This window comes from Abramis brama (assembly GCF_963993115.1).
Source record: "Abramis brama genome assembly, chromosome: 6".
Lineage (NCBI taxonomy): Eukaryota > Metazoa > Chordata > Actinopteri > Cypriniformes > Leuciscidae > Abramis > Abramis brama.
In genome coordinates this window covers 46,428,752-46,443,022 of record NC_139968.1, presented here as the reverse complement: position 1 = coordinate 46,443,022, position 14,271 = coordinate 46,428,752, and the positions used below count along the sequence as shown (strand labels likewise).

Sequence of the window (14,271 nt, the reverse complement as noted above, 5' to 3'; positions counted from 1 at the left end):
CTACTTTGGAAGTTTTTTTATTTATTTATTTTTTATTGCATTTTAATAAGAACAAAACATAATTTACAAACAGGAGGACATATAACCATACTGTGCATGTCAGGGGTAAACAAGGGAAAAAACGAAGAAATAAAGAGAAAAATATGGGAATTTTACAGAAAAAAACTTGTACCAGTTGTTTTAAAAAGTTGGATATTTTTTTCTAAATATATTTTAATATCAGTTTTAAATTGTTCAAAATGTGGAATTTTTCTTTCCATTTGACTTTATCAATATAGTAACGGGCAAGTATAATAATTAAACTACTTTTGGAAGTTGCCAGATTTAAGCGCAGTTTTTGCATTTCAGTTATGAAATGTTTAAACAACTATTGCTGAGTTTTCCATGGAAACTTACACATTGGAATCTCTATTTATGGTTTTGTATAAATGTATTGATTTGTAATATAAACAAATGCGTAAATAAATAAATGTAATAATAATTATTATTTTATATTTACTACGTTTTTAAAGTTACATTTAGATACATATCAGATATTTTAAAAATTAGATTAAATGTATAAAGTATTTTAAGAACAATTTAGAATTCTCTCTCTGTGTGTGTGTGTGTGTGTGTGTGTGTGTGTGTGTGTGTGTGTGTTTATCTCTCTCTCTCTCTCTCTCTCTCTCTCTCTCTCTCTCTCTCTCTCTTTCTTTCTTTAGGGGTGGAGCGTCATTTCATTTCTTCTCATCTCTTTCTGGTGAAATCGTCCTCACATCAGACTGACAAACACAGAAGAGTTGCATGTTTATTGTCACTGGATGAAGTTCCGTCCACATAAACACAAACGCGTTTCTGCGTTCCGCTTTTAGTTCAGCGTGTCTATAAAACTTCTCCCGTTTTTTTCCCCGTTTCTTTCTTTTTTGGGGGAGTCGCTTCATGTCTGTTTGCCAAGAGACAACGTGTCGAGGGAAATATCGTCCTTCAACAGCCAAAGAAAAGCTCTGAGGAACTTTATATCAGGTTGGTGCAGCTTTTCAGACTTTTATTTCGTTTTAAATGTTAAGTTTAGCGTGTTCGGTGGAACGCTCGCCGCTGACGTCATGAGTGTGGCCCCGCCCCCTCATCCCTCATGCCATAATTATATGTTCTGAACTTCTGCAAGTATGGCATTATAAAACACATGCATGCTTCCACATTTCACTTTATCTATGCGCACTTTCTTATGTGGTAGAAGCAGTTTGGTATGTCCACAGCCATTTTGTTTTAAAACGTGAGTTTAACTGTTTGAAATGTTGTATTTATTTTCTTATATTTTTTCATGAGAAGTCAGTACATTTTGTAATTGCACTTCATTTACAGTGCTATTAAGCTCAAAGTAAAAGTACATTGTTTTTTATTCAGATTTTTTGCTCCATCGTTAGCATGTCGGTTAAATAATAATTGGTTAAATGATAATAATAGCACTATTGTTCCTGAAACTGAGTCTGAATTTCCTCTCTTAAGCGTCTCTATGTTTGCGCTTTAGACCACAGACTGTCTGAACAACTTCTGCCAAATGTTTTTATGGTCACATTTGTTCTTTTCCACTGTCTGTCTCACTGACACAGAGCCACAGACAGGCTGAACTGAAGACATTATTCAGTATGAGTTATAATTATACCATGAGGAAAAGCTGATATTGTAATAGTGGCCTAGAAGTGTTGTTGTACCACGGTAATACCTTGTTTTCTGTATCCTCAGTGTAATGTGACTGCAGCGCTAGAGTTTGTTGTGTTTGTTCCAGCTCATGTAAATCATGTTGTGTTTGTAAACGCCTGCAGATCTACATCCCAACCTGTTCCAGAACAGCAGCCGGTAACCATGGCGACCCGAGGCCACGCCTCCAGCTCGTTAATGAGCAACCACACGAAGGAGCGGGTGACCATGGCCAAGGTCACTCTGGAGAACTTCTACAGCAACCTCATATCCCAACACGAGGAGCGCGAAATGAGGTATAAACACACAGACACTTAATAAAGAGCTTCTGACTCTCAAATCACACTTAAAATGATGGCATTATAGAGCCGAGACTCCAAAACTCTGATCTGAAGAACTACAGTCAAACCAGAATGTATTCATACTCCTTCAACATTTCTCACATCATCACAGTTTATTCGCTATAGTTTAGAAAATGGTAATAAAATATGAGCAGAACTCAGTTGATATTTGACTGGTTTTGTCCGTCCTTCTGTTAGACTGTCTCACACATGAATTATGTTGAATATCTGTCAGCTGTTAAATTTAACTACACAATTAGATAATACCAGTTTAGCTCAACCAATCACCAAGCAATGCTTCATTGTGTTCAGTCTGTGTGTAAAAAGAGCATTAGCAATTAAAGACAAAACACTTCAGCAAAACATGATCAGCTCAAAGTGTCTGAATCATTATTGGTCCCAAATGTTTATAAATGTCACTGTATTTGGGTATAATATGTCACTGTTTACTTTATTCTGCTCTCCTCACTCACATTAATGAACTATAGTGCCCTGAACACACTAGTGAAACAATATCACAAATGATCTCTGGTGACTGAATGTTTGTTTTGACTGTATAATGAAGAATGGTTGAGTCTCCACTGAAACGTACAGCGGCTGAGAAGAGTTGTTCTTGAGGCTGTTTGCGTTGTTGTTCATTAGCGCTCTGCTAACCATCCGAAGCGTTTGTGAGGTCGTGTTCTGCTCCGCCAGTCGAGCGTGAAGCTACATCATTCCTCTGTGGTGAAACACTCTTCCTGTGTTGCTTATTTACACAGTGTTTTATGACATTAAGAGTTCTGTGCTGAAGTTGACACAACATGTATGTGTGAGCCAGAGTTATTATCCTTAACCAAAACATTAACATCATTTTTGGTTAATTGAAATATAGCCAAAATAAATATTAGCTGAAAATGAGTGTGATCTGACACAGTGTGCTCTGCTGTACACGACACATTTTGGCAGTTATCGTATAGCATTACTGCAGAAATATTATGAGGAGTGCGCTGATTTGGTTCTTGCGTCTCGTAATCTAGAACGTTCTGTTGACAGGCAGCAAAAACTGGAGAAAGTGATGGATGAGGAAGGACTGCCTGATGAAGAGGTAACAAACATGCACACTAACGGCCCGTTCACACCAAGAACACTAACGATAAATATAACTATAACTATATTAGTGTTCACACCAGCAGACGATAACTATAACGATAACTATATTAGTGTTCACACCAGCGGACGATAACTATAACGATAACTATATTAGTGTTCACACCAGCGGACGATAACTATAACGATAACTATATTAGTGTTCACACCAGCGGACGATAACTATAATGATAAATATATATGCGTCCACACCAGCGGACGATAACTATAATGATAAATATATATGCGTCCACACCAGCGGACGATAACTATAACGATAACTATATTAGTGTTCACACCAGCGCACGATAACTATAAAGATAACTATATTAGTGTTCACACCAGTGTACGATAACTATAACGATAACTATATTAGTGTTCACACCAGCGTACGATAACTATAACGATAACTATATTAGTGTTCACACCAGCGTACGATAACTATAACGATAACTATATTAGTGTTCACACCAGCGGACAATAACTATAACGATAACTATATTAGCGTCCACACCAGCGGACGATAACTATAACGATAACTATATTAGCGTTCACACCAGCGTACGATAACTATAACGATAACTATATTAGTGTTCACACCAGCGGACGAGAACTATAACGATAACTATATTAGTGTCCACACCAGCGGACGAGAACTATAACGATAACTATATTAGTGTCCACACCAGCGTACGATAACTATAACGATAACTATATTAGTGTTCACACCAGCGTACGATAACTATAACGATAACTATATTAGTGTTCACACCAGCGTACGATAACTATAACGATAACTATATTAGTGTTCACACCAGCGTACGATAACTATAACGATAACTATATTAGTGTTCACACCAGCGGATGATAACTATAACGATAACTATATTAGTGTTCACACCAGCGTACGATAACTATAACGATAACTATATTAGCGTCCACACCAGCGTACGATAACTATAACGATAACTATATTAGCGTCCACACCAGCGGACGATAACTATAACGATAAATTATTGACAAACTATTCCAATGATATCATTCCTCTGTGTATTTATCGTTATTGTTGTGGTGTGGACATCACTATTCTCTTTAATGAACAATTATTAAACTTTATAGTTATCGTTACAGTTATCGTTCTTGGTGTGAATGGGCCTGGAGTATATAAATATTCGCAAATGCTTGTGTTGTGTTCCAGAAGCGAGTGCGGCGCTCCCAGCACGCTCGTAAAGAGACCGAGTTCCTCCGTCTGAAGAGAACCAGACTGGGTCTGGACGACTTCGAGTCTCTGAAGGTGATTGGACGAGGAGCGTTCGGAGAGGTGATTATGATAATGAGCGCAAACTACACACTAACGAAAGTCTGTGTGTGTGTGTGTGTGTGTGTGTTATACGCAAATCAAATGTGTTTCTGATGTCCACAGGTGCGTCTAGTTCAGAAGAAAGACACGGGTCACGTTTACGCAATGAAGATCCTGCGCAAAGCCGACATGCTGCAGAAAGAGCAGGTGACGCCCAATTATTTTGATAAAAACAGGTTATTTTGCTGTTTTATTATAGAATTTTTTTTATTTTGTCTGTTTTTCTTTTTTAAAACTTTATTTGGTTATTTGATTTTTTTGTCATTTGTTAATATTTTTAATTTAGTTTTTTTATATTATTATTATTATTATTATTTATTTAATTATTTAATTTCATTGTATTTTCTGTCCCAGGTGGGTCATATCCGGGCAGAGCGGGACATCTTGGTTCAGGCAGACAGTCTGTGGGTGGTGAAGATGTTCTACAGTTTTCAGGATAAACTGAATCTTTACTTGCTCATGGAGTTCTTGCCGGGAGGTGTGTGTAACGAACTTCACATGTGTCTTCATGTTTACTCCACTTCACTTTGAAAATCAACTGGAAATTTTATGTTTTTAGACTTTTCTTCAGGACCTTTTGAATGATTAATTGAACTGACTCAAAAGAACTATTCGAGTTGATTCTTTTCAGAGAATCAGTAGATTCGTTTGTGAGAATCATCAGTCAAATTGTGCTTTTGATGCTTAAAGCATTAGTTCACTTCAGAATTAGAATTTCCTGATAATTTACTCTCCTCCTCGTCATCCAAGATGTTCATATCTTTCTTTCTTCAATCGAAAAGAAATGAAGGTTTTGAGGAAAACACTCCAGGATGTTTCTCCATATAGTGTCTTCAATGGGGTCCAACGGGTTTGAAGGTCCAAATGTGAGTTTCAGTGCAGCTTCAAAGTCTTGGAACATCTTGGATGACGTGCGGGAGAGTAAAATATCAGGAAATTCTAATTCTGAAGTGAACTACACTACGTGGAATACCAAAGGCGACTCAAACTCTTCTCCGTCCTCCAGGTGACATGATGACGCTGCTGATGAAGAAAGACACCCTGACGGAGGAGGAGACGCAGTTCTACGTGGCCGAGACGGTTCTGGCCATCGACTTCATCCATCAGCTGGGCTTCATACACCGAGACATCAAACCCGACAACCTGTTACTGGACTCCAAGGTCTCAGGAACAGGAAGTGACTCAATAAACCTCTTCCTGTGTGGCTTCTGCTTTTGCTGGACTTCTCTGTCAGCGAGGCCTTTGATTGGCTGTTTAATCAGATGTGTGTGTGTGTGTGTGTGTGTTTCAGGGTCACGTCAAACTGTCCGATTTCGGCTTGTGTACGGGCCTCAAAAAAGCGCATCGGACCGAGTTTTACCGCAACCTGAACCACAGCAAATCAAACGACCTCAGTGAGTGATGAGCGATTAAATCACAAATATGCCGAACATAATTAATATTCATGTTCATATTTGAATATACTCTGTGAATAATTAGTGTCCACACCAGTGGACGATAACTATAACGATAACTATATTAGTGTTCACACCAGCGTACGATAACTATAACGATAACTATATTAGTGTTCACACCAATGAACGATAACTATAACGATAACTATATTAGTGTTCACACCAATGAACGATAACTATAACGATAACTATATTAGTGTTCACACCAGCGTACGATAACTATAACGATAACTATATTAGCGTTCACACCAGCGTACGATAACTATATTAGTGTTCACACCAGCGCACGATAACTATAACGATAACTATATTAGTGTTCACACCAGCGTACGATAACTATAACGATAACTATATTAGTGTTCACGCCAGTGTACGATAACTATAACGATAACTATATTAGTGTTCACACCAGCGTACGATAACTATAACGATAACTATATTAGTGTTCACACCAGCGGACGATAACTATAACGATAACTATATTAGCGTTCACACTAGCGGACGATAACGATAACTATATTAGTGTCCACACCAGCGGACGATAACTAGAACAATAACTATATTAGTGTTCACACCAGCGGACGATAACTATAACGATAACTATATTAGTGTCCACACCAGCGGACGATAACTAGAACGATAACTATATTAGTGTTCACACCAGCGGACGATAACTAGAACGATGACTGTAATGTTTACTATATTACAGCGGACGATAGTTTTCTATTTCTTCTAAGCACGCGCTGCAGTTTTGTCGTTCGTCACTTTAAATGCTTGAGCTCTTGTGATGGATTCTGATTGGCTGTCAATGTTTTTATCGTTCATCTGCTGGAAAAAAATCATTCTGAAAGTGATTCCAACGATATCGTTCCTCTGTAGTTATCGTTATTGTAATGGTGTGGACATCACTATTCTCTTTAACCTATGAATATAGATTCAAAATATTAATAATTCACACGTTGTTTTTCTCGTAGCGTTTCAGCACATGAACTCCAAGAGGAAGGCGGAGACGTGGAAGAGAAACCGGAGGCAGCTGGTCAGTGATAACGCCGAATTCGTTAGTTCGTTCACAGCACACAGGAAGTGATGCGTTATGTTGCTCCACCTCTTTCAGGCCTTCTCCACCGTGGGAACGCCGGACTACATCGCTCCCGAGGTCTTCATGCAGACCGGATACAACAAGCTCTGCGATTGGTGGAGCCTGGGTGTCATCATGTACGAGATGCTGATTGGTAAGAAGCGAATGATATGCAAATGAGGGCGTGTCATTATAGAGCGTGATCAAGCGGCAACCTCCCAGTCTCTCTCTCTTGAATCCAACACTGAGTGACTTAAACTGCAGTTCATCCACTGGCCACTAGAGGCCGGCTGCAGAAGAGACTCAATCCCATAAACCCCCATGTTAATATACCCAACTTTACAGCAGAAACACATGTTTTGGTCTATTTTTTTTATAACTCACCCGTTTAAATGATATTAAGCCTTAAAGTTCTGCATAATTAAGGGCGTGGCCACTTGAGTGACAGGTGGATTGCCGCTGATGTCACTACTAGCCGTTTGTCTGCTGTCTGTTAGCGTCACGTCTCCTCAGCTAATCCGCCTCGCTGCACATTTTCGTTTTTCTGGGAGTGACGCTGCCAAGATGGCGACGGCTGGCTCCGCCCACTTTGGGCTTCAAAAACGCTCTTCAGAAACACTATGGGTGACTGAATGGGCAGTTGCTCATTATCATTTAAAGAGACATGCACCTCATTATCATTTGAAGAGACATGCACCGAAATGTTTTTGAGGAGGTAAAAAGGGTGTTGTTTTACACAACCATTGAGGAATTTTAACCAAAGTATGTTACAAACTTTACATGAAGAACCTAAAGAATCATACCAACTTGTGGAAAATGGGCATCCGATGACCCCTTTAATGTAAAACATATAAAATGGCTGTTGTTGCAGGCTACCCGCCGTTCTGCTCAGAGACTCCTCAGGAGACGTATAAGAAGGTGATGAGCTGGAAGGAGACGCTGGTGTTTCCCCCGGAGGTGCCGATCTCAGAGCGAGCGAAAGAGCTGATCCTGCGCTTCTGCTGCGAGGCCGATCACCGCATCGGCGCGGCCGGCGTCGACGACATCAAGAGGAACGGCTTCTTCGAGGGCGTCGACTACGATCACATCAGGTCTGGTTTTGTAGCTCTGAATCAACATGAACCAATGCTACATTTTTCTAAATGTCATAATCATTTGTTAACAAACAAGTATTCATTAGGCTACTTCATTGTTTCTGCATTAAATTACATTGTTTAAATTCGTACATTTTTCGCTAACGGTGATTTTGTATACGTACATTTCTGAAATGCGTAACTTAGATAACAGATCACTGTAAATTGTAATGTGGACTCGTGCACTTTCTGCAAAGCTGCTTTGTAATGATGTGTGTTGTGAAAAACGCTATACAAATAAACGGTGAGGATTCGATCTAACGAGGGTTTCGCGACTCGTTTGCAGGGAGAGACCTGCGGCGATCCCGATCGAGATCAAAAGCATCGACGACACGTCGAACTTCGACGAGTTTCCGGAGTCGGACATCCTGCAGCCGCCAAGTAAGATACAAATGTTCTCATTTTGTCTTTGGACTTTATATCACGCAATGGGCTACTTGCACAACTACTTCCGCGTTCTACTTATTACATATCGGGAGTTTCCGGTTAGAGCGTTCAGCGCACATACATACATGAGAATGCAGATTATCACTACGTTTTATGGATGCCAATTGATTAAAACAATGAATAATGATCTCTGTATTAATTATCTTGAGCCTGCTGAAATGTTCCTATAAATATATTTTCTTAACTGTTCATTCTGAATAATAAATAGGCTAAATATATTTAGCATATCCACTAACCTGCAGCATATGCTCGTCTTCTCATTAACAGAGTTTTTCTCTTAGCCTACTCTTATACCTGTTTAGTTTACATTTTTTAATGAATTTGACTAATAAAAAGGATTGCTTGTGTGCATTGGTGCTTTATTACAGTCTTTTTAAAATAGTTGAATGCTCACGAGGTGCCTGTAACGATGTTAAATAGGCTAGGCTATTTATTTAATCTTCAACAGTAACGCACACAGCGTAGAGGAGAATGACAGTCAACTTCTTTGAATATTAATTAAGCATTTTGGGCATGAACATGTAAATAGTAAAAAGATTGACATTGAAAAATGACACAGAATGTTTAAAATATTTAATCCAAATAAATAAATGTTGGTGGTTCGTACTGATGTTATTCATCTGTTCTCACACACTTCACCACACACGCAGTCACTAGTGTAGACGAACACTGACACCCTGTGGTGAAATAATGCGTATTTTTAACAGCCGCAACTTTCTCAGATTGGCTCGGTTTGGATTAAAACTTCATGTTCCAAAGAGTTTGGAAAATTCTGCACACAGTAAACATTAGAAAATCCCTTCTTCTGTCAATAAAAATGTCCAAATTTTTAAATCTTATCGCAGACACTCATTTTAGGCGGTGTTTGTACAACTCATTGACCACAGTACATTGAAAGTAAACCTAACCGGAAATAAGTGATATGTATCGTTTCCAAACGGAAGTGCGTCACGGAGTTCAGTGCAAGTGGTCCATTCTGACATCTTTTTTTATTTTATTGTGAGATATAAAGTCTAAATTGCTAGTTATAAAGTCCAATTCTAAGGAAAAAAAGACTTTTTTTCTCAGAATTGCATGTTTATATCTCACAATTCTGACTTTATCACACAATTGCGTGATATAACGTCGCAAAAAAGTATTTTTTTTTATTCTGTTGCGGAAACAAGCTGCCATAGCAAATAAACATGAATGAACATCAGAAGGAATGTTGACCATCAGTCAGGGTTTCAACCGTGGAAAAACTTCAATAAAACAGCTTGAGTCACATTCGTCATGAAAACAAGTTTATAATATGAATAAATAACGTTATATATATATATCCAAATGAACTGATTTATTCGTAAGCTTGTAAATGATAATGGAACTGAAGTTTGTCAGTGCTGAAGTGTTCTGTTGCTGTGTCGAGGTCCGGCGGTGGCGAGCAACCATCATCACCCGGAGTCGGACTACAAGAACAAGGACTGGGTTTTCGTCAACTACACCTACAAGCGCTTCGAGGGTCTGACGGCCAGAGGAGCCATCCCGTCCTACATGAAGAGCGGGAAACGATGAGGATAAACCACGAAAACTATCATTTCTACCCAAAACACTACCAAACAACACACTTCCATATCCAGTCTGGTCACTTCTGCAACGCTGGATATTTCAACTGCTTCATTTACACATTTTTATTTATGCTTTTCTGCCATCAGAACTTTTTGTGGGTGAGTTTTGGCAGATGTAATACCAAAATCCACTTATATTAACGCTTCATTTGTAGCTCTGAAGTGCGGTGGGTATTTAAAGCTTTATATAGAGGGTATATGCATTGACGTCACTTTCCCGCGGGAACACACACCCTCAGCCGGACTGAGTGGCAGAAGAGCTTCTGTGTGACTGGATTTAATAGGAGAAACTGCGAAAACGCCAGTAAAACAAACGATTATCAGTTTAAACTAAAGGTTGGACTCGATATAGTGTTCCTTACAACTTACCCAAGATCCAGTGATCCGTAGATATTGACATGAAGCAGGAATCATGTTTCTTGACATTTATATGAGCCTGATTTCCATGATGGAGAAATACATAAAGCAAATTTGCCTGTGAACGCTTTATATAAATACAATATAGGTCTAAATCCGGGTGATCACTTATATCAATGTTATATATATATCATCATATCGTTCAGCCTTAAAACTTGTGTAGTTTTTTGTCAGTGTTTATTTAAAAACATCCAATTATGCGGAATGTACGATGGTAAATATTTAATTGATGAGTTGTCGATACAAAATATAATATATAGGGTATGATTTTACACCTAAATTCAACATATTGACACAAAATGAAAACTGTAAATCCACCTTTCTCCGCCTGGATCCAATTTCTGTGAATCGCAGATTCATTTGCTTCGGTAGCTTTCAGTGGTATGTAAAAATATACATCAGATTTCTTGTCAAATCCAGTTGTACAGTCGATCTCAAAACTCTTTTCCAGTTTTAGATGTGTTTTGTGTGTTTTTCACGGCATTCACGCTGAAAACAAATTTGCCACTCAGTGCGCGTAACCGCAGTCGCTGAGCCCACGGTGACGTCACACGCATATTTTTGTCCCTCAGCGAAGACAAATCACTCATACTGTTTATTTTGAATTATAATGACAAATTATGGGTGTAGCCCCATTGATGCATTAGTTTTAGTATGACATTGATGCTGTTTGTTTGAAGCTTTGCTGTATTTTTATGTGCATCAGATTTGACTGTCAAAGGCATAGATATCATAAACGTTTATATATATATATATATATATATATATATATATATATATATATATATATATATATATGATATCTATGGTCAAAGGTACGAGGGGAGGGTCACGTGACACGTGTCTTCATAAGCTTTACGAGCGAATGTTTTTACTGGTGTCGGTACGATTGAGGTAGTTTCCTGGAAAATATTTCCAGACTTTTTTATATATAACTTTACAGCATGCAGTGCATCGTTAAATATTTTTATATTGATATTTAACCGTCTTTTATTTTGTAATGACAGACGTTTGACGCGTGTGTGTGGGTGTGTGTTTATATCTTCAGTATCAGTATCTTCTCTTCATGTCCAAAAATGCATTTACAGTTTATAAATATAAACAATAAAAGTTACATGCCTTTTGATTCACTTGTTTAATTTTTTGGGTGAATTAACAAAGATAAAAAAACTAGTCATGAAAGATACTTTTATAACATTTGCAGTCAAAAGTTTGGAATAATTAAGATTCTTGAGCACCATTTATTCTGAAATGTTTCTCGAGCATCAAATCATCATATTAGAGTGATTTCTGAAGGATCATGTGACACTGAAGACTGGAGTAATGATGCTGAAAATTCAGCTTTGATCACAGGAATAAATTACACTTTACTGTATATTCACATAGAAAACAGTTGTTTTTAATTAGTAAAAATATTTCTTTCTTTTTTTACGGCATTTTTCAGCCTTGGTGAGCAAAACAAAAAAACGTATTTATTCCAAACTTAACTGTACATGCATTCATTGAACAGATGCTTTTATTCAAAACCTCTTACAAATGATATAAAACGCTTGAAAAGTTTGCTTTATAATTGGTTTAGCTGATATTTCTTACATTAATCTACTGTATCTTGTACTGTATCATCATCATCTTGACACTAGAGGGCGCTGACAGACAGAAAATCCTCCTGTCACTCACAAACATGGTTTAAAGTCCCCCTGTTGTCAATCATTTTATCCCTTAAATTTCATCTTTGATCACCAAAATGATATTTAAACGTATTTTACTTAAAAATAAATAAATCTTCATGTCTTAAAATATCTTGAATGTAACTCGACACCCTCGCCTCATTTAGTATGCGCGCTTCTATGAATATGCAAATGAGCCCCGCCTCCACTCACTCACTCAGCTCAGAGATCCACTGGTTGACGATCACACGTTGATCTGATTGGTTACAAGGTAGTTTGTGACGTCAAAAACACCAGCGATTTCAAAGCGTGTTTTTGAGACTGTCTTTGGTTCACTGCAGTTTTAAGGAGGAAATACTCAGCAATGGAGTCGACTTATGAATTTACACATGGTTTGTCTTAAAGCACATTAAAAACACCTCATAGACACATAAACAACATTAAAGCTGGATCTTCCTCACAGGGGGACTTTAAAACAATGCACAATAATCCCGAGTGATTTAGTTATTAATAAGCAGATATTGTGCAGTACAGTAATGGCAGGGTCTTGCTCAAGGACACAATGGTGAAAATATCTCAGGTACTTTTGAGTTCAAAGGTCATCTATCCATGAGAGTGATGTGTGACTCGAGTCAATATGTCAATCAAGTCACACACACTTACATACGCTCACTCACACAGACACACACTCACAGAGACACGCACTTAAACAGACACACTCACACAGACACACACTTAAACACACACACAGACACACACTCCCACAGACACACACTTAAACACACACTTAGACGCACACTCACACAGACATGCACTTAAAAAGACTGGAGTGATCTGTGTTTCGAGTCAATATGTCAATCAAGTCTCTCACACACACACACTTACAAAAGCTCACTCACACAGACACACACTCACACAGACACACTTAAACAGACACACACTTAAACATACACACACAGACACACACTCACACAGACACACTTAAACAGACACACACACAGACTGGAGTGATCAGTGACTCGAGTCAATATGAAAGAGTGAATAATTGTGAAATAATGAATATGAATGAACGAGTGTGACATAATGATCAGTCATTGGTGGAGGGCAGGAGGGGCGGGGCCGTTGAGCCGATCTAACTCGTCGACCTGTGGAGTGGGCGTGGCTCGGTTAGGCCCCTCCCCCAGGGCAGTGATGAGGTTGGGGACGCTGCGGCTGCGCACACACTGGAAGTCCACGTGTCGACTCTTGCCCTCCTCCTTCTCCCAGGACAGCGCGAGGAACGGGCGCTGCACGAACCGGTAGATCACCTCGTTCTTCCCGCCGGGCCGCCGCTTCACCTTCTCCTTACAGGTGGGGTAACCTGAGACACACAGGGGGCGCTGCAACGTACCTCTCAAGCTGGGAATCTGGGCGTATAAGCTGCGCTTCCATTACCCTTCAAATTGCGCAAATTGAAATTGCGAATTGAAAACACGTAAATTTCGCAAAAACTCCCATTTAATGCAAAAAAAGTTTTTGCGCTCGCGTGAGGTGGTTTTCAGGCGATTCGAAAAAGGAATATTTCGCAAAACTGCGATGGAAGCAGTTTTTGTGCATTTACAGGCCACCTGACGTAGAAGACGCGGTGTGTGGACAGAAGACGAGACAGAGCTCTTCATTAAACTCAATAAATACAAAAGAATTACAGGAATACTGGATTCTACACAACAAAGAAATGCCACGATTTATCAAGATCTTGAATCCATGATTTTTGGGAATGACTTATTGAATCACGAGAGGGAAAAATTACTATTTAGTCGCATAACATCGGTTAATGGAAACGCCGTCATTTCGCAATAGTTCTTTATCTACATTTAGAAAATATCGCAAAAGTTTTGCGCAAAATCTGTAATGGAAACGCGGCTTATGTGACCCTGGGGGCGTATCACAGAAACTCTCTATCTGAATCTTAAAGGGGTGGTATAATGC

The 14,271-nt window shown here is 38.8% G+C and overlaps 2 protein-coding genes across 2 annotated transcripts in view; one reads left to right on the top strand and one right to left on the bottom strand.

Annotated features, from left to right (window-relative positions):
- The first annotated feature begins 718 nt into the window (after positions 1 to 718).
- stk38b (serine/threonine kinase 38b) lies at positions 719 to 11,762 on the top strand. The gene is made up of 13 exons (XM_084117806.1): positions 719 to 1,002; positions 1,803 to 1,973; positions 3,051 to 3,102; positions 4,342 to 4,464; positions 4,567 to 4,650; positions 4,858 to 4,981; positions 5,510 to 5,664; positions 5,795 to 5,897; positions 6,932 to 6,993; positions 7,072 to 7,189; positions 7,907 to 8,126; positions 8,455 to 8,549; positions 10,021 to 11,762. Exons 2-13 carry the CDS (start codon positions 1,843 to 1,845, stop codon positions 10,164 to 10,166), a joined length of 1,413 nt encoding a protein of 470 aa, XP_083973932.1. The 5' UTR covers positions 719 to 1,002; positions 1,803 to 1,842; the 3' UTR covers positions 10,167 to 11,762.
- A 251-nt stretch (positions 11,763 to 12,013) lies between these two features.
- The window catches only part of kctd20 (potassium channel tetramerization domain containing 20), a 6,729-nt gene continuing 4,471 nt past the window's right edge, over positions 12,014 to 14,271 (bottom strand). Inside the window, exon 8 of the mRNA XM_084117807.1 lies at positions 12,014 to 13,663. Coding sequence (XP_083973933.1) covers positions 13,395 to 13,663 — 269 coding nt within the window. The 3' untranslated portion in view covers positions 12,014 to 13,394. The remainder of the gene's footprint in view (positions 13,664 to 14,271) is intronic.

Coding starts and splice junctions, on each gene's coding strand:
- stk38b (XM_084117806.1), top strand. CDS start 1,843: ATGGCGACCCGAGGCCACGCCTCCAGCTCGTTAATGAGCAACCACACG. Junction 1,974..3,050: donor CACGAGGAGCGCGAAATGAG/GTATAAACACAC, acceptor TTCTGTTGACAG/GCAGCAAAAACTGGAGAAAG. Junction 4,465..4,566: donor GACGAGGAGCGTTCGGAGAG/GTGATTATGATA, acceptor TGATGTCCACAG/GTGCGTCTAGTTCAGAAGAA.